Consider the following 21,441-nt stretch of genomic DNA (forward strand, 5'->3'; position numbering starts at 1 on the left):
TGAGCATATAGGACTACAGGCATGCACCACCATGCCTGGCTAATTTTTTTTTTTTTTTTTATAGAGACAGGGTCTCACTGTGCTGCTCAGGCTGGTCTCAAACCCTTGGGCTCAAGCAGTCCTCCTGCATTGACCTCCCAAAGTTCTGAGATTACAAGTGTGAGCCACTGTACCTGGCCTCATTTTAATAATTTTAAGTGCATAGTTCAGTGACATTAATTACATTTACAATGTTGTACATCCATCAACAACTTTTTTTTATAATCTCAAGTAGAAACTGTGTACACTAAACACTTTGTATTCTGTCCTTCCCTGACACCCTGGTAACCTCTCTTCTTTCTGTGTACCTCACATAAGAATTGTGTAATATTTGTCCTTTTTTGTCCATCTTGTTTAACTTAACACAGTGCTCTTAACATGTTTTCTATTTTCTTTTTAGTGGTTGCCCTTGAGTTTGCAGTATACATTTACAACTAATCCAAATCCTCTTTCAAGTAACACTATACCACTTCACAGGTAGTACAAGTAGCTTATACCAAAGTATTACCAATTCCTCCCTCATGTCCCTTATAACATTGCTGTCATTCATTAATTTATAAGCTGTAATATTAATAAGCTATGATCACCAAATACTTTGTTGCTATTATTATTTTGAACAAGCCATTATCTGATAGTTCAATTCAGAATAAGAAAAATTAAACTGGGCACAGTGGCTCATGCCTGTAATCCCAGCACTTTGGGAGGCCACGGTGGGAAGATTGTTGGAGCCCAGGAGTTCGAGACCAGGCTGATCAATGTAGAGAGACCCCGTCTCTACAAAAAATTTAAAAATTACATGGGCGTGGTGGCATGTACTACAAGTCCCAGCTACTAGAGAGGCTGAAGTGGGAGGATCACTTGACTCCTGGAGGCTGAGGTTGCAGTGAGCTATGATTGTGCCACTGCACTCCATCCTGGGTGACAGTAGATTCTGTTTCAAAAAAAAAAAAAGAAAAAAGAAAAATTAAAGGTTCTATTTTACCTTCTTTTATTTCTTTTCTGATGTGCTTCTTTTTTTTATGTAGATCTGAGTTTCTGACTGATATAATTTTCCTTCTTTGTAAAGAATTGGGCCGGGTGCGGTGGCTCATGCCTGTAATCCCAACACTCTGGGAGGCTGCGGTGGGTGGATCACCTGAGGTCAGAAGTTAGAGACCAGCCTGGCCAACATGATGAAACCCCTTCTCTACTAAAAATACAAAAATTAGCCAGCCATGGTGGCAAGCGCCTGTAATCCCAGCTACTCGGGAGACTGAGGCAGGAGAATCACTTGAACCCAGGAGGCGGAGGTTGCAGTGAGCCAAAATTGTGCCATTGCACTCCAGCCTGGGCAACAAGAGCAAAATGCCATCTCAAAAAAAAAAAAAAAAAAAAAAAAAAAGAATTTCTTTTAATATTTCTTGTAAGGCAGGTCTACTGGTGACAGAATCCCTTAATTTTTGTTTGCCTGAGAAAATCTTTAGTACTTTATAAGGATAATTTTGCTTGATATACAGTTCTAAATTAGTGGCTGTTTGCTTTAAATGCCTTAAATATTTCACTCCTCTCTGTCCTTGCCCGCATGTGGCTTTTGAGGAAGGGAAAAAAAAAAAAAAAAAATGAGTGTTAGAGTAGGAATGTGTTTTTTTTTTGAAGAAGGAATTTTAAAATGCAAAAGAAAACCTTTGATTTTCTTTTCTTCTTCTCCTTTTTGTGTTTTATTTTTTTTAGAGATAAGAGTCTTGCTCTGTTGCCCAGACTGGAGTGCAGTGGTGTGATCCTAGCTCACTGCAGCAGGCTCAAGCAATCCTTCTGCCTCAGCCTCCAGAGTAGCTGAGACTACCGATGCCCACCAGCATGCTTAACTAACTTAAAAATATATATATTTTTTTGGTAGAGATGGGTCTTACTACGTTGCCCAGGCTGGTCTCGAACTCCTGGCCTCAAGTGAACCTCCTGCCTTGGCCTCCCAAAATGTTGGGATTATGGCATGAGCCACCATGCCTGGCCCAATATTTCTTGTTCTTTATTGAGGGAACATGTAACAGTTTATTCAAAGTAATGATAGAAGCCAGGCACGATGGCTCATGCCTGTAATCCCAGCATTTTGGGAGGCCATGGCGGGAGGATCACCTGAGGTCAGGAGTTGAAGACCAGCCTGGCTAACATGGAAAAACTTCGTCTCTACAAAAATACAAAAATTAGACAAGGATGATGGTGGGTGCCTGTAATTCCAGCTGCTTGGGAGGCTGAGGCAGGAGAATTGCTTGAACCTGGGAGGCAGAGGTTGCAGTGAGCTGAGATTGCACCATTGCACTCCAGCCTGGGCGACAGAGCGAGACTCCATCTCAAAAAACAAACAAAAAAAGTAATGACAGCAACAATTTATTTGATTATGTATGCTTATGTATAAATATATGCTAAGGCATGCTTATCTATATAAATGGTAGCAATGATACAGGGGAAGAAATGGCAAAATTAGAATTGTTATTATAAGGGTTTTTTTTAAATCACAAAGTGGATTTGCATTAGTTTAAATGTATATTGTAAGCTCTAGGGCAACTACTAAAAACAGTTAAAATATATAATATGCTAAGAAGGCAAAGCAGAATATTATAAAATGCTTATTTAAAACCACAGAAGGCAGATAAAGAGTGAAAGACAAAATAGAAACAAAGAACAAGGCAACAAATAGAAAACACTAACATGTGGTAGATATTAATCCAACTATATCAGTAATCACTTTGAACGTCAGTGGTCTAAATGCACTGTTAAAAAGACAGAGATTATCAGAGTGGATCAAAAAATATGACCCAACTGTATGTTGTTTATAATAAAAGCACTTTAAATATAAAGAGACATATAGGTTACAAGTAAATGAATGGAGAAAGATATACCATGCTACCACTAACAAAAAAAAAAAAAGAGTAGTCCGGGGGCGGTGGCTCACACCTGTAATCCCAGCACTTTGGGAGGCTGAGGCGGGTGGATCACGAGGTCAGGAGATCGAGACCATCCTGGCTAACACGGTGAAACCCCGTCTCTACTAATAATACAAAAAAATTAGCCAGGCGTGGTGGCAGGCGCCTGTAGTCCCAGCTACTCAGGAGGCTGAGACAGGAGAACGTTGTGAACCCAGGAGGCGGAGCTTGCAGTGAGCCGAGATCTCGCCACTGCACTCCAGCCTGGGCAACAGAGCGAGACTCTGTCTCAAAAACAAACAAAAAAAAAGAGTAGGTAGCTATATTAATGTCAGACAGAGCTGACTTCAAAGCAAGGAAAGTTATCAGGGATAAAGAAAAATGTTATGCCTATAATCCCGGCACTTTGGGAGGCCAAGGTGGGTGGATCATCTGAGGTTGAGAGTTCGAGACCAGCCTGACCAACATGGAGAAACCCCATCTCTACTGAAAATACAAAATTAGCTGGGTGTGGTGGCACATGCCTGTAATCCCAGCTACTCAGGAAGGCTGAGGCAGGAGAATCGCTTGAATCCGGGAGGTGGAGGTTGCGGTGAGCCGATCACGCCGCTGCACTCCAGCCTGGGCAACAAGAGCGAAACTCGGTCTCAAAAAAAAGAAGGCCATTACATAATAATAAAGGGGTCAGTTCTTCAAGAAGACATACTAGTCCTTAAAATGTATGCACCTAACAACAGAACGTAAAAATACACGAGTCAAAACCTGATAGAACTGCGAGGAGAAACAAATGGATTCAATATTATTAGTCGGAAAATTCAACACTCTCCTATCAAAAATGGACAGATCCAGCAGGCAGAAAATCAATAAGGACATTGTTGAGCTCTGCAACACCATCAATCAACTGAATATAATGGACATCTATAGACTCGTTCAACAACAGCAGAAGACACATTCTTCTAAAGCTCACATGGAACATTCACAAAGATAGACCACACTCTGGCCCATAAAGCACACCTTAACAAATTTAAAATAATAGAAATCATACAGTGTGCTCTCAGACCACAGTGAAATTAAACTAGAAATCAATAACAAAAAGATAGCTGGAAAGTTCCTAGTTACTTAGAGATTAAACAACACATTTGTAAATAACACATGGATAAAGGAAGCAATCTCAGGGGAAACTTTGAAATATTTGGAACTAAATGAAAATACAGTAACATCAAAAACGTAAAATGTCTAGGATTAAATGTAAAAAAAATTGCAAGGGAGCTGGGTGCAGTGGCTCACACCTGTAACCCCAGCACTTTGGGAGGCCAAGGTGGGAGAATTTGCTTGAGTCCAGGAATGCGAGACCAGCCTGGGCAATATAGTGAGACCTTTTCTACAAAAAAAAAAAAATTAAATTAAAAATTAGCCAGGCATGGTGGAGCACACTTGTAATCCTAGTTACATCAGAGGCTGGGGCAGGGGGATCCTTTGAGCCCAGGAAACAGAGGTGCAGTGACCCAAGATTGTGCCGCTGTACTTCAGTCTGGCAGCAGAATGAGAGACCCTGTTTCCAAAAATATTAATAATAATTGTAAGGAAACTCCAATTCATTATCGATGTAAAATAAAGACCTTTATACATGAAGGGATACGCCTTGTTCATGTAATGAGAGAGTCATTATTGGAAAGATCCCTCACTAGGTCTGTAGATTTACTGCAAACAAATTAAATTCCAAGAAATACCTGTATACATAATATTAGGTAGAAATTGACAAACTGATTCTGATTTTTATATGGGTGTATCATGGATCAAGCATAGCCAGACACACCTAAGGAATAAGACAAAATGAGAAGACTTGCTATACTGAATACCGAGTTTAATTAGGATAGCATAGTGCTCCTCTAAGGAAAAGTAAACCAGACACAGATTCACTTTTGTAGGCACACTTGATTTCTTACAAAGGTGATGACTTATAGTGGTCAAGAAAAGTGCTGGTTTAATTGTATACACATGTTGAAACAAATAAAACCTTACCCATATTTAACTTCGTATTAACTTCATTAATTCCAGGTGGATGTTGGTTCTAACTATGATAGGCTTCCAGATAATAATATAGTTGATTGTATTTATGACCTTTAAGGATAGGAAAAGATTTGTTTAACAATGCAGAAAAAGGGGCTGGGTGTGATGTCTCATGCCTGTGATCCCAGCACTTCGGGAGGCCGAGGCAGGCAGATTGCCTGAGGTCAGGAATTCTGAGACCAGCCTAGACAACATGGTGAAACCCCATCTCTACTAAAAATACAAAACAGCCGGGCATGGTGGTGCACGCCTGTAGTCCCAACTACTCAGGAGACAGAGGCAGGAGAATCCCTTGAGCCCGGGAGGCAGAGGTTGCAGTGAGCTGATATCACACCACTGCACACCAGCCTGGGCGGCAGAAGGAGATTCTGTCTCAGGGAAAAAAAACAAAAACAAAAACAAAACCCAAAAAAATGTATATACATAGAAAAAGCACTACTTTTTAAGGAAAAATATTGATAAATTTGACTACAATAAATTTAAGAACTTCTGTTTATCAAAAGACATCATAGTGAAAATGAGAAAAATATTTGCAACACAAACAACTGTCAGAGAACTGATGTCCACAATATAGACTGAATTTAAAAATGTGTAAGGAACTTAAGCATTTCCCAGAAGAAGAAATCTAAATGACTAATAAATATAAAGGTTATCAACTTAATAATCAGATAATGCAAATTAAAATTACGATAAGATACATGACACACCTTCCAAAATGGTTAAAAGTGAAAAAAGGGGCCGGGCGTGGTGGCTCACGTCTGTAATCCCAGCACTTTGGGAGACCGAGGCGGGCGGATCACAAGGTCAGGAGATCGAGGCCTTCTTGGCTGACATGGTGAAACCCCGTCTCTACTAAAAATACAAAAAATTAACCAGGCGTGGTGGTGGGCTCCTGTAGTCCCAGCTACTCGGGAGGCTGAGGCAGGAGAATGGCGTGAGCCCAGGAGGCAGAGCTTGCAGTGAGCCCAGACCGCGCCAATGCACTCCAGCCTGGGCGACAGAGTGAGGCTCCATCTCAAAAAAAAAAAAAAAAAAAAAAAAAAAGTGAAAAAGACTGAAAATACAAAAATGTTGGTTAGAATGGAGCAAAAGGAGCCAGGCGTGGTGACTCAAGCCTGTAATCCCAGCACTTTAGGAGGCTGAGGCAGGTGGATTGCTTGAGGCCAAGAGTTTGAGACCAGCCTGGCCAATATGGTGAAACCTTGTTGCTACAAAAAATACAAAAATCAACCAGGTGTGGTGGCACATGCCTGTGGTCCTAGCCACTTGGGAGGCTGAGGAATGAGAATCACTTGAACCTGAAAGGTAGAGTTTGCAGTGAGCCGAGATGACTCCACTGCAGTCCAGCCTGGGTGACAGAGCGAGACTCTTCGTATCAAAAAAAAAAAAAAGAATGGAGCAAAAGGATTTATCATATGCTATTGGGAAACTAAATTGGTACAACTACTTTGGAAAACAGTTTGGTTATCTATTTAAAAATTCATGTCTGTATGTACCAAGAGACAAGCAAAAATGTTTATGGCATCATTATTTGTAGCTTCCCCAAACTGTGAACTGCCCAAATACCTAGTAACTAGTAGAAGTGGAATGAATACATTGTGACGTATTCATATAAGTAATGTTCTACAAGAGAAGCTCCACTCAAAAAATATTCATACTGCATAATTTCATTAACATAGTGTGGAAACATAGTCGATATTAACCATAGTGTTTAGGATAGTGATAGAACAGGTAGTGACTAGCGGGGGAAGACTTTTCACACAGAATGTGAGACTTTCCCTCTCTGGCTGTCTCCAGGATTCCACTTGCATTTTCCAGTGGCTGTGGTTGCCATATTGCATTTATTTGTCATGTCTTCATAGTCTCCTCTGGTATATGACAGTTCCTCGTTCTTTCTTTGTCTTTCATGGACTTGACATTTTTGATGAGCCTATATTGCATGTCAATTATTTGTGGAATATTCCTCAATTTGGATTTGTTTTTTTTCTCATGATTGGATTGAATTTGTGCAGATTTGGCAATAATGTTGTAGGAATGATATTGTAGTTATCTTGTATGAAATCAGAGATACATGATATTGATGCAAACTTTGGTTAGTTACTTGACATCTGCCAGATTTTTTCACTGTAATGTTCTGTTTTCCCCTTTGAAGTTAACAAGAATCTTACTGGGAGAACCTTTGAGATTTTGCAGATACCCTGTTTCTCATCATAGTATTTTAGAATCCATCAATAATTCTTGCCTGCAATGTTTATCTCTTTTTTAATTTTATTTTTATTTTTTTAATCTTCCTCTCCCCTCCCCTCCCCTCCCCTCCCCTCCCCTCTCCTTTTCTTTCCTTTCCTTTCCTTTTTCCTTTCTTTTTTCCTTTACTTTTTCCTTTCTATTCCTTTCCGTTCCGTTCTGCCACCATGCCCGGCTAATTTTTTTTTGTATTTTTAGTAGAGACAGGGTTTCACTGTGTTAGCCAGGATGGTCTCGATCTCCTGACCTTGTGATCCACCTGCCTCGGCCTCCCAAAGTGCTGGGATTACAGGCATGAGCCACTGCGCCCGGCTCCTGCAATGTTTATCTCTGTGGTGTTTGTCTCCTAGTGATTTTCTATTTCCATCTTTTTTTTCCCAATATTTATTAACTGGTTTTCTACTCTAAGGAAGATCTATTCCCTCTCCCCTGTTTATTTATATCAGTGTGAACTCATGGATACTTATTTAAATCTATTAGTTATAATGCATTACTCTCACTATTTATTTTATTGCTCAAATTGTCCCACATGTAGCCAGTGAGATCCTTCTAGTTGTCTTGTATGTTCCTTCAACATACTCCCGTTTTTTGATCATTTCCTTACTTTCTGGCATCACAAGATATTCCAGGCTCTAATTGTATTTTTCCTATCTCAGAATCAGAATACGTTTTTTTTCCCTGAAGTCCTTGTTTTTTTTTTTTTTTAATTGGAAGATGGTATTTAGAAATCAAAATTTGGGCCAGGCACAGTGGTTCATGACTAATTTCAGCACTTTGGGAGGCCAAAATGGGCAGATTGCTTGAGGTCAGGAGTTTGAGACCAGCCTGGGCAACATGACAATACCCTGTCTCTACAGAAAATACAAAAAGTAGCCAGGCATGGTGGTGCACATCTGTGGTCTCAGCTACTCAAGAGGCTGAGGTGGGAGGACTTGAGGTTGCAGTGAGCCGACATTGCACCACTACACTTTAGCGTGGGTGACAGAGCCAGTCCCTGTCTAAAAAAATGAAAAAGAGGCCGGGCGTGGTGGCTCATGCCTGTAATCCCAGCACTTTGGGAGGCTGAGGTGGGTAGATCACCGGGAGTCAGTAGTTCAAGACCAGCCTGGCCAACATGGTGAAACCCCGTCTCTACTAAAAATACAAAAAATTAGCTGGGACTGGTGGCGGGCGCCTGTAATCCTACCTGCTTGGGAGGCTGAGGCAGGAAAATCACTTGTACCCAGGAGGCAGAGCTTGCAGTGAGCCGAGATTGCGCCACTGCACTCCAGCCTGGGCGACCAGAGCAAAACTTTGTCTCAAAAATAAAAAAGAAAAGAAAGAAATCAAAATTTGTACACTATATTTGCTTATTGTGACTAGCTGTCATTTTTGTAGTCCCTTTTAATTGACAGAGTTGGGAAATACATGTGTATGGTTGTCTCTATCTCTATTATTCATTCATTTCTTTATCCATTCATCTTTCTATCTGCCTGTCGACTCTATCTGCCTACCAGTCAATCATCATGTCCCTGTTCAGATATGTCTGATTTCAGTCCAACACCACAGGGTTCCCTTTGCTTATTTGTCACTTTTTTCTCCCATGGTGAGAAACCTGGCTTTTATTATTCATAGTATATTTATTTAATGTTGGTATACACGTAAAGTATTAATAGTTCCAGATTTGCTAACCCAGACCTTTGTGACTATATAACATTTCATCTAAATTAGAACAGTTTTGAGAGGGAAAGGGGGGATGTTATTAAATATTATTTAAGAGTAATTGGTGGAAACATAGACTTGTAGGGAAACTGGGAAATATGGCTCCCTGTATATGGTACATATTGTACTAATTTATTATCATTATGGTTTATTTTTGTCTTTTCACTTTTCTAGCTTCATAAATTTCCTGTTGATGGATGCAAAAATCATTCTTGAAAACAATGGGTTGAAAGCTATTAAAATAGTGACTAGTAATGTATATACTTAATAGGAAGCATTTTCTGTAATCATTATAGACTGCTTTGGTGAAAATATTGAGTTCCTTCATTGTCAGATGGAGCAGAGCAATATTGCTATTCGTTTGTTTTGTCTGGATTACTTCTGTAAGTTAGAATTGGAATTTCTCAGGTTTTCCTTGAGATGTTCTTGCATTTAGGGCTTCAGAATTCTAAGTCTTTTTTTTTTTGAGACGGAGTCTCGCTCTGTCGCCCAGGCTGGAGTGCAGTGGCCGGATCTCAGTTCACTGCAAGCTCCGCCTCCTGGGTTCACGCCATTCTCCTGCCTCAGCCTCCCACGTAGCTGGGACTACAGGCGCCCGCCACATCGCCTGGCTAGTTTTTGTATTTTTTAGTAGAGACGGGGTTTCACCGTGTTAGCCAGAATGGACTCGATCTCCTGACCTCATGATCCACCCGTCTCGGCCTCCCAAAGTGCTGGGATTACAGGCTTTAGCCACCGCGCCCGGCCTCTAAATCTTAAAAAAGAACATTGGTCAAAGAAATACTCATTTAAGATACTTGTCTGATGCTTAATAACATTTCCCTGTTAAGGTGGACACACGTTTGCAAAATGGATTTGCTCCTGGGATGAAGCTGGAGGTGGCTGTGAGAACAGATCCTGAAACCTACTGGGTTGCCACCATCATCACCACCTGTGAACAGTTGCTCCTTCTCCGCTATGATGGCTATGGGGAGGATCGGAGAGCAGATTTCTGGTGTGACATCAGGAAGGCTGATCTCTACCCCATTGGGTGGTGTGAGCAGAATAAGAAGACCCTTGAAGCCCCAGAAGGTAATGAAATACTTCCTATCAAGATGTGACATGATTTTGCTATAAGAAAATTTGGATTGTCCACAATCTTGAGGTTTTCCGTCTCTCAAGCCTATAGGTTTACCCAGCTTTTCTAGGTTAGCATTTTGAGTGAAAATGTTTATAAGGAATAATACACATTTCCCTGTCTTTTAAAATTATTTTCTTTGCTCCATAAAGCCTCAGGTTTTTCTGATGCTCATAGGCAACGCTAGCTGCTTATCATCCTTTCAGACTGTGAGGTTCTCTGAGTTGGAGATTTGTAGGTCTGGTTGTTTTAAGCCCTTTGGGCCCGACTGATGTGCTGTTGATATTTTGTTTTTATTGTCCTCTCTCCTCGTACCCTCAAGCAATCGGGTAATTAGGAACTCTTAAATGAACCAAATCAAGCACCGTTGCAGAAGGAGTAGAAACCAAATTAAGCAGAAGAGAGACAATAAAGGCAAAAGAAAGAGAAGGGTGAGATAAAGGTGGGGAAAGATAAGAGGACTCCGGATTTAAGAAAATCCCTGAGTTGGTTGGGTGGGATGGCTCATGCCTGTAATGGCAGCACTTTGGGAGGCTGAGGCGGGTGGATCACCTGAGGTCAGGAGTTCGAGACCAGCCTGGCCAACATGGCAAAACCCCGTCTCTACTAAAAATACAAAACAATTAGCCGGGTGTGGTGGCGCACGACTGTAATTCCAGCTACTCAGGAGGCTGAGGCAGGAGAATTACTTGAACCTGGGAGGTGGAGGTTGCAGTGAGCTGAGATCGTGCCACTGCACTCCAGCCTGGATGACAGAGTGAGGCTGTCTCAAAAATATGGAAACACCTGACTTTTGGTATTTTTCTTTTAACTTCTTACTTTGATATAATTTCAGATTTACCGAAAGTTATGAGAATCATATGAAAAATTATTGGAGACTTTTTACCAAGTTTCTCCAAATGTTGTTAATGTTGACATATATTATGTTTACTTTATCTTGTCTCCACGGCTTTACGTATGTTCTTTTAATGAACCATGTGAGAGTCAGTTTTAGACATGATGCCCTTTTATTCAAAAATGCCGTATATATTTCTAAAAACAAAGTATTCATGTCACAGTAAAATATGAAAATGAGGAAATTAACTTTGATACGATACTGTTGTTTAATCTACAGATAGTACTCAGTTTTTTAAAAGGAACATTGTTCAATAAACATGGTCTTATTTTTATATTTATATCACTTTCTAGTATTTTTATTTTTATTTTCATTTCCATTTTCTTGAGGCAGGGTCTTGCTATGTCACCCAGGCAGGTCTCCAATTCCTGGGCTCAAGTGATTATCCTGCCTCAGCCTTCCTAATAGCTAGCACCACAGGCATAAGCCATCATGCCTGGCCCTTACTCAGTTTTTGGCCCTTATTCAGTTTTTACCAGCTATTCCAATAACATTTACAATAATTTCATTCTATTTTATTTTGTGAGACAGAGTCTCGCTCTGTCACCCAGGCTGGAGTGCAGTGGCGTGATCCTAGCTCACTGTGTCCTTGAACTCCCGGGCTCAAGTGATTCTCCCACCTCACCCCTGCCAGGTAGCTGGGTCTGCAGGTGTGTGTCACCACACCCAACTAATTTTTAAACTTTTTTTTTGTAGATACAGAGTTTTGCTGTGTTGCCCAGGCCAGTCTCGAACTTCTGGCCTTAAGTCCTCTCTATTTTTGGACTACTTTCTATTTTGTTGTTGTTTCTATAAACAATACTGAAGTTAGCTGTAAGCTCTGTTTCCTCTCCTTCAGCATCTCATTTCAGGTAATATCCTTTTACTCCCAGTTAACACTTAAAAGTTAAATAGTTAAATTACATGGCAAGAATGCTGTTTTTTTTTTTTTTTTTTTTTTTTAAGACAACGAGTAGGCTTATACAACTATTCACGTTTTCCACATTCTTGTCCCATAGTTTTTGTAGTAATACTGTAACTACATTTTCAGAGCATGCAGCTATTATATATACCATAGTATCTCCCTTACAACCATCATTTAGTTTAAGTTCTATAGTTATATATATATTTAATTCACTACCATTTCGCATGCTAATGTTACGTCATCAATTTGCTCATCTGAAGCTCATTCCCTAGTGAACTCCTTAGAAAGGGCTCATGGGAACAATATTACTTAGTTCTTACCTGTTCATAACAGTTTGTATATAGCCTTTAGATCTGAAGTTCAGTTTGGCTAGATATAAAATCCTTCTCTCATATTTTCTCTTTCATTAAATTTCTTAAATATGTTACATTCCATTGTCTTTTGACATAAACCATTGTTAATAACTCTGATGAAAATCTTGTTTTCTTTCCTTTGTAAGAAACTTGGTCTTTTTCCTAAATATCCATGGTGTTATTTTTGCTTTAAAGTTCAGTACTTTCATTAGAACAATTTTGATGTAGCTGCCTTCATTTGATTTTATTATATACATAGTAATCCCTTTCAGTATGTATTACAAGGCCTCTTTCATTTCTGTAAGGTTTACCTGAATTATGGTCCAGCATGGTAGCCGGATTACACCTGTAATCCCAGCACTTTGGGAGGCTCAGGCCGGCAGATCACTTGAGGTCAGGAGTTTGAGACCAGCCTGGCCAACATGGTGAAACCCCCTCTCCACTAAAAATATAAAAATTACATGGCGGCATGTACCTGTAGTCCCAGCTACTCGGGAGGCTGAGGCAGGAGAACTGCTTGAACCTGGGAGGCAGAGACCATCCTGGCTAACACAGTGAAACCTCGTCTCCACTAAAAATACAAAAAATTCTCCGGGCGTGGTGGCGGGCGCCTGTAATCCCAGCTACTCTGGAGGCTGAGGCAGGAGAATGGCGTGAGCCCAGGAGGCGGAGCTTGCAGTGAGCCTAGATCACGCCACTGCACTCCAGCCTGGGCGACAGAGTGAGACTCCATCTCAAAAAAAAAAAAAAAAGAACATAGGTAAACCAGTGGAGACAAGATAAATAGAGACCTGGGTGTGCTCATTGTCACTGGGTTAGTGTTTCTTGGCCTTTTCAGTGTCTAGAGTTAATGCATTTCTTCTTCTTCTCAGGATAAATTACATCATGATGCTTCCAATACAAATTCAGAAAGATAGTGCTTTCGTTTAACTCATCCATCTAAGCTTTATTTCCTTTCTATCATGCTGAAAATCCTAGTTCTCAATTACACATTTCATTCTTTGTTAGCCAGGATGGTCTGGATCTCCTGACCTCGTGATCTGCCTGCCTCGGCCTCCCAAAGTGCTGGGATTATAGGTGTGAGTCACCGCACCCGACCACATTTCATTCTTTATTTGCTTTTGCCTACCACATACAAACAACTATTTCAAAGTAATAGCATCAAGTCTACCACTAACAATAGGATTACTAAAAATAGCTTAAGATTTTTTCTTTGCATTTTTTTTGTTGTTGTTGCTATTGTCCTTAGAGTATATATCCCTAACTGGGGACGTACTTTCACGTTTTACTGTATTTTAAAGTCACTGAAATAGTTCCTCTTTGTGTGATTATCTCACAAGCTCCGTATACAGTTAGGTTTCCTTGATTTTTCTTAATGAGGAAATCTAAATTTATTTGTTTACTTCTAATGGAAGAGTAAGTCCATTAACATTAACACTTATTGATATTATTAATATACATGGCCTCAATTTTATATTGTTAAATGTTACATACTTTGTGTGTATGTAGTTTCTTTTTAACTATGTGATCTATCCTGTTTACACATATAGTTTCTCTTTCGGCTTATAGAAAGGTTCTTATTTTTGTTCTGCTGATTACCTTTATATAACACTTTGTAAGAAAATATTTTCTTTTAGAAATATGTACTGAAATATATATATGGATGAAATTGTATGCTATCTGGAATTGTCTTCTAACTGATCCTTGGTTGGGCATGGGCGGAGTGTGAGGTATAAGCCAGGCATTGGCAAATTATCTGTAAAGGGCAAGATAGTAAATACTTTAGGCTTTACTGATCATACAATCTCTGTCAAAGCTGCTAAAACGCTACCTTTGTAGTGTGAAAGCAGCCACAGACAATATGTAAACAAATGGGTATGGCCATGTTCTAGTAAAGCTTTATTAACAAAAATAGACAGTAGGCTGAATTAAGCCCATGGGTTGTAGCTTGTAAATCCTGGTTTAGATGAAACAGATTGGCCATGAGGTGACTGTTGTTGACGCCAGGGCACTTAGGATTCATTAGATCATTTTTCTTTTTGTATGTTTGAAATTTTCCATCATAAAAAATAAAGTAAGGTACCTTCTGGATAAAATTTTAGGAACAGGTAGTTGGGCCTATTCTCCCTGTTTTATATACAACTCTTAATAAACTAACCAGAAAGTAGCTCCATCTAGAGAAGTATTTTTGGTTTTATTTTGTTTTATCTTTTCAAGCTCTCAAAGAAGCAGTATGTTTGACTCTTAGATCTTAAAATGAGAAATACCTCTAAACCATCTCCACTGGTTCTATTTCTCTGCATTCTGTTGGCTGGCATTTTGAGTAATCAGTCATTTATTCCCTCATCTAGGCATCAGAGATAAAGTGTCTGACTGGGATGAGTTTCTGCGGCAGACCCTGATAGGAGCATGTAGTCCTCCTGTTCCACTGCTAGAGGGCGTGAGTATTACTATATGCCACATCGGCGTGGAAAACCCATCTGATCTTTCAAAGAATCTTAAAATCGGTTGCTTATTTATCACTCTGAAGCGAATAAACATTATTATTCGAGACATAGGCACAGGTATTGGGAATTTTAAACTTACCCTTAGAGGTTGCAAACTGGTGACTTGCCTAGTGCCTAAATATTTTCTGAATTAGTTGCTAACACATAAAAAATCTAATTTCCCAGATTCTTTTATACAGTTGGAAAATAGGACCTTCTGAGGGCTTTCACTCTGAAACTAAGCAGGGGTTGATTCTGCTTCAAGGTGGACATTTGTAACTCCCACCCCAGGTGACTTGGAGACCCCAACCCACCCTTTTTTTTTTTTTTTTTTTTTTGCTCAGAAGACATTGGACCTGTTGTACTCCTGCCTTCCACCTGCTTTTCACCAGTCCTTTTAAGTTAGTGTAGCCTTTGAGCTTGTTAATGAATATAGATCTCTTGATTTTGTGAAATGGATTTATTGGTTATGACATTTCTAAGTTATATCTTGTCACTTTCTGTCATACTAGCAAAATTCTTTGTGGCATATATGAAACACAGTGTATAAAGGTTCCCATCCCTCTACATCATTGCCAACACTTGTTGTCTTTTTTATTATAGCTGACTTAGTGGGTATGAAGTGGCATCTCATTTTGATTGACATTTCTCTAAGGGCTATTGATGTTGAGTATTTTTTTTGTGCTTATGGGCCATTTCTGTATCCTTTTTGGAGACATTTCTTTGCCCATTTTTAAAGTGGGTTGTCTTTTTATTATTGAGTTGGATGTATTATTATGCATTCAAAATATACATGCATTTCAAAATATTGAAAATATTTTTTCCATTCTGTGGCTTTTTATTGTTTACAGCATAAACATTTTTTATTTTGATGTAATCCAGATTGTCTGTTTTTCTTTTGTTGCTTGTGCTTTTGGTATCATATCTAAGAAGGCTTTGCTTAACCCAAGGTCAAGAAGATTTACTCCTGTATTTTCTAAGAGTTTTATGGTTTTAGGCCTTACATTTACTTCTATGATCCATTCACATTCCCTTTTAAATTTTGATTGATGAATACTCTATTTCAAACTGGTTTTTATTTTTTGTACTCTGACTCGTTTATATATGCTTAGCCAGGGCCTGACACGTACTAAACAGTAACATTTTAATGAATGGATGAATTGATAAACTATTCTACTCTTCATTGACCATGAGTCTGCCATGCTGACTTTTAGCTCTGAATCTTTTTCTTCATTTGTTCATATGTCCCTTTGCATATCTGGATATGTAAGTGTCACAGAGCAGTTTTTACTGGGAAAAAAATGTAAGGTTGTGTATTAGAAATGGTTAAATGATAACTTGATAATGAATTTCTTTTCTTTATTGTAGTTTTTAATATACTTCTAGATAGTGAGAGTTAAACTTTTCCTTTCCATCGCTGTAATCAAAAGCTTTTACTCTGTTCATTTGAACATTGTTATGACATCAATAAAAAATCAGAAACAACTGAAATACTATCTGTAGGTAACTGGATAAATTATTGCCCATTTACAATGTAAAATATCATAAAATACTATAAAACATGAGGAAGAGTTATATATGCTATTGTAGAAAGATACCTATGATGTACTAAGTGAAGAACAAATTAAGAAACAGTATGCAGTGTTTCTATTTTTCAAAACATAGAAACAGACAGACTGGCAGAGGTGGATATTGACTTGTATGGAGAAAAACAGTGTATGCCAAAGTGTTTCTTGTGGTTCTTTCTTTGAGGTGGGATTATAGGTGACTTTGACTTTTGTCATGTTTGATTTTTTTCTTTAATGATGATGATGGTATTTTGATATTTGCTTTTTTTTTTTTAAGACAGAGTCTTGCTCTGTTGCCTAGGCTAGAGTGCAGTGGCATGATCTTGGCTCACCATAACCTTCACCTCCTGGGTTCAAGTGATTCTCCTGCTTCAGCCTCCCAAGTAGCTGGGACTGCAGGTGCCCACCACCACGCCCGGCTAATTTTTGTATTTTTAGTAGAGACAGGGTTTCACCATGTTGACCACGCTGGTCTTGAACTCCTGACCTCAAGTGTTCTGCCCACCTCAGCCTCCCAAAGTGCTGGGATTACAGGTGTGAGCCACCATGCCTGGCCCATATTTGTTTTATAATAGATGAGGAATTATTATATTTTAAAAATTCTTACTAAATAAAACTACATAACATAATCCTAGAGCTAGAGATATGTTAGAGCAATTTTACTGCATTATAGATAGTCTTTAAGATAAACATTTTCATATCACCTAGAAATAATACTATAAGAGGTTTGTATGATGATAGACAATTTAGTGTCAGTGGCTTTTGAATAGGTAAAAAATACGAAGGCTGGTTTGAGATCATTTAGAAGGTGGTTTTTCAAAAATATTATATTAATTTCTCTTACTGGATTGTTTCACTTTTTAATCCTATAGCTCCGTAATGGGAGGAATCCTTTAGATCTCATTGCTCCAGGATCCAGACTAGAATGTCAAGCTTTCCAGGACTCTTTAAGCACTTGGATTGTTACCGTAGTAGAAAACATTGGAGGAAGGCTGAAGCTACGTTATGAAGGACTTGAAAGTTCTGACAATTATGAACATTGGTTGTATTACTTGGATCCATTTCTTCATCACGTTGGTTGGGCTGCTCAACAGGGATACGAGCTTCAGCCTCCTTCAGGTGAAGAGTAATAGAGCATTTTTCTTCTGTGGCATTAACATGTTATGTTATTAATATCTATGAGGCTAAAAAAATATATTCTACATATTATGAAAACCTTTGTTAATTATCATAGTAGAGCTGTAACAAAACAGTTTATATGGAGTTGTTAAACTAAGTGCCTATTTTTCTTTTTTGTTCTTGTTGTTCTGTTTTTGTTTTTGTTTTTTTGTTTGTTTGTATGTTTTTTGTTTTGAGACAGAGTCTTGCTCTGTTACCCAGCCTGGAGTGCAGTGTCATGCAACCTCCACCTCCCGGGTTCAAGCAATTCTTGTGCCTCAGCCTCCCCAGTAGCTAGGATTACAGACACATGCCACCATACCTGGCTGATTTTTGTATTTTTAGTAGAGACGGGGTTTCACCATGTTGGCCAGTCTGGTTTCGAACTCTTGACCTCAAGTGATCCGCCCACCTTAGCCTCCCATAGTGCTGGGATTACAGGCGTGAGACACCGTACCTGGCCAAGTGCCTATTTTTTTCTTTTTATTGCTTTTATAATTTACCGCACTTATTGATATACCTCATAGACTTCTGTGCCAACCCATACTGACCCTTGACCTAGATAAAATAAAGAAAAAATTATCTAGGGAGCATTTAGCTAGGTATATAGAAAATTGGGTCACAGCAAATTGTTGATTAAAAGAAATACCAATAATATTGGTATTTCTGGAGTTAGTTTAAATCAATTTGCATTTATTATTATGTGCCCCAATTTGGATGTTGTATTACAATTTTATGGATTACAGCAATCCTTATGATCCTACTGTAGGTATTTTCATAAAGCCAAGCTGTCCAGGCTCTGCACAGAGCAAAGTGCTGAAGTTAAGGTGCAAGTTCTTTAAGTGTAGAGGGATATAAGTGGGCTTGAATACTTTTCTAGTTCCAGTGGAAAGTGACTTTTTTTTGTTTATGTGAATGCTTTCAGGACAGGTAAAAAGTGTAAGTTTCTCATCATCTAAAGCATGTTGTCATGTTTTATTAAAGCCATCAGACATCTAAAAAATGAAGCTGAGTGGCAAGAGATTTTGGCCAAAGTGAAAGAGGAAGAGGAAGAGCCATTACCATCTTACTTATTTAAGGTAAAAACAAAACATGTGATAGATCGGTATTGCTCCTCTTACAGTAGAGTAAAGCAACGCCAAGGGTGAAAGTGTAAAGTAGCCCCTGCAGTCGGTAAGAATGGAGGGTGTGTTAACACTGGACTGATGATCATCCTTGTTTTCTTCTAACAGTTGTCTAGATTTTCTCCCCAAGTTCTCCTGAAGTAGTTTGAATCTTTTCTTTTCTACCCTTAACTACATACCCCTAACTTATAAAATAAATTTGTTTTTTCCTCCAGATATTCCTTGTCTTTGAATGTAGAGAGTAGAAGCACTTTGTGTTTTTGTTTTTTCCTGGATAGTTTTTTCCAGAGAAGAAAATTATATTGGCTAGTTTTGCACATTTAAAAAAAAGAAGAAAACTATAGGATTTACCAGAGCTGGATATTTCTATTAATCACAGTAGGATTCAGCTACATGTAAGTGTAAAATTGATTCAGATACTATGTTTTCATCCCCTTTTGGTGTCTGCATTTCAGGACAAACAAGTTATTGGCATTCATACATTCTCTGTAAACATGAAATTGGAAGCTGTAGACCCCTGGTCTCCTTTTGGGATCTCTCCGGCTACAGTTGTTAAGGTAAAATGGGGATAACTCTCTTGGTAAGAATCCCTGTCAAGGTGACTGGTTTAGGAAATTGGTAGTGTTTTGATCTTTAAGCTCTATTGATCCAACCCATTTTTCCTTCTAAGCCGTGCAGTTAGAATTACTTCTGTGCATGTTTTGTATTTGTCCAGTTTGCTGTGGCCAGTTCCTTCTTCAGAGCTTGGTAACCCTAGCCAAAGCAATCTTGGGCCTGGGCACTAGACTAGTAGGGGACGCATTCTTTGGGGCAGGCCTAGCTGTATATAAGTAAAGGAGATTTAACTCCTTTAGGAGGCAGGGTATCTGTAAAGTTGGAGGCAGGCAGTCTCATCAACGTCTAACTAGATGCAGAGCTCTTTGGAATGAGGAGATGAGTGGGGATTAGGCAATTAGTGTTAAAAGTTCTAGCAGTGGCCTGGTTCCAGCTATGTATTCCAGATTCAGATTTAATCTTTTGGAATACTGACAAAAGTAAGAAGTAAGGTTATCAAGGCCCTGCTCAGTCACTACAACTGAGGCATTGGCCAGAGAATTTCAGTTTCCAACTAAAGCAGAAGCACATTTACTGAAAATAGAAGCCAAAGTTGAATGTGACTAGAGGAATAGTTGCTTGGGTGCTAAATTGTCTGATCTATTGAGATTTAAGTTTTCCCTGTCTTGGAAGATTATTCTCAAAGCAAGGAGGGATTCTGAGCCTGAAAGTGGGGCCAGAAGGCCCTATCTAGAGTCTGAAGGGAGGGCTAGTGGGAAGCCAGAGGAGGTTCATAAAGTTGTCTCTTTGGCTGGGCTCAGTGGTTCATGCCTGTCATCCCAGCACTTTGGGAAACCGGGGCAGGTAAATCACCTGAGGTCGGGAGTTGGAGACCAGCCTGACCAACATGGGGAAACCCCGTCTCTACTAAAAATACAAAATTAGCTGGACGTGGTGGCGCATGCCTGCAATCCCAGCTACTCAGGAGGCTGAGGTGGGAGAATCGCTTGAACCCGGGAGGCGGAGGTTGTGGTGAGCCAAGGTTGTGCCATTGCACTCCAGCCTGGGCAACAAGAGCAAAACTCCGTCTCTAAATAAGTAAATAAATAAAGTTCGTTCGTTGGCATTTGAAACTGGGCTAGGATTTGAAAAACTAATACACAGTAGCATAAGCTTAAACTAAGCTTCTCACTAAGTTTAGACTAAATTTTGTTCAGAGCCCAACTACATGGGTTTGGGTCCAGGTTTTGCTTCTTCCTCATTTTGTAACCTAGGGCAAGTTATTTAACCTGTGTTTGAACTCATTCTCCTTATCTGCAAAATGGAGTTGATAGTGGTACTTGGGCCAGGTGTGGTGCTCATGCCTGTAATCCCAGCACTTTGCGAGGCTGAGACAGGAGGATCACTTGAGCCCAGGAGTTTGAGACAAGCCTGGGCAACGTAGCAAGACCACGTCTCTACAAAAATTAAAAAATTAGCTGGGCGTGATGGTGCATGCCTGTTGTCCCAGCTACTCAAGGGACTGAAGTGGGAGGATCAGCTGAGCCCAGGAAGTCAAGACTGCAGTGCTTCAGTGAGCCACGTTCATGCCACTGCACTCCAGCCTGGGTAGCAGAGCAAAACCCTGTCTCCAAAAAGTATATATGTATTTTATATATATATATAAAATGGTACTTACCTCATTCAATTAAGAAGATTGAAACTGAATTGATACATGAAAAGCATTTAATTAAAACAGTAATTATATGCATTATGTAACACAGAGCTAACATTTAGTGTTTAGTATTATTAATACCCACATGATTATGAACTTTTGTAGTATGTTTGGCTGTGCCAAGGAAAAAGCACATGCATTTGTCTATTTCACCTATTAATTGCATGTATAGGTTTTTGATGAGAAGTACTTTCTGGTGGAAATGGATGACTTGCGACCTGAAAACCACGTGCGGCGATCCTTTGTGTGCCACGCCGACAGTCCTGGCATCTTCCCTGTGCAGTGGAGTCTGAAGAATGGCCTACACATCAGCCCCCCTCCAGGTACACATTTGCTCTCTTCTGAGTTGTTACTTGAGAGCTTCTCCTTGAGATAAGACATGTCAGATGGCATTGCTGAAATCTTTTGTCCCTCTCCTCATGCCCTAGCCTGTTCCTAACGTTTTTGGGGTCTGAGAAAAGTGTAAGGAAAGGTCTAGATTCCATATATTTACATATTTCAAAGTCTTAAATTGAGCTAAAAAACTATTAAAGAGAGTGTGTGGGCTGGGCACAGTGGCTCACGCCTGTAATCCCAGCACTTTGGGAGGCCGAGGCGGGTGGATCACGACGAGGTCAGGAGATCAAGACCATCC

The 21,441-nt window shown here is 39.5% G+C and overlaps 1 protein-coding gene across 5 annotated transcripts in view; it reads left to right on the forward strand.

The window, feature by feature from the left end:
* Window positions 1-21,441, forward strand: part of SFMBT1 (Scm like with four mbt domains 1) — a 153,344-nt gene that overhangs the window by 102,663 nt on the left and 29,240 nt on the right. For all 5 annotated transcript variants that reach the window (XM_030927965.1, XM_030927931.1, XM_030927991.1 and 2 more), the window contains 6 exons: window positions 9,785-10,025; window positions 14,575-14,663; window positions 17,150-17,396; window positions 18,420-18,514; window positions 19,015-19,116; window positions 20,980-21,130. In XM_030927965.1, coding sequence (XP_030783825.1) covers window positions 9,785-10,025; window positions 14,575-14,663; window positions 17,150-17,396; window positions 18,420-18,514; window positions 19,015-19,116; window positions 20,980-21,130 — 925 coding nt within the window. The remainder of the gene's footprint in view (window positions 1-9,784; window positions 10,026-14,574; window positions 14,664-17,149; window positions 17,397-18,419; window positions 18,515-19,014; window positions 19,117-20,979; window positions 21,131-21,441) is intronic.

This window comes from Rhinopithecus roxellana, chromosome 1 (assembly GCF_007565055.1).
Source record: "Rhinopithecus roxellana isolate Shanxi Qingling chromosome 1, ASM756505v1, whole genome shotgun sequence".
Taxonomy (NCBI): domain Eukaryota; kingdom Metazoa; phylum Chordata; class Mammalia; order Primates; family Cercopithecidae; genus Rhinopithecus; species Rhinopithecus roxellana.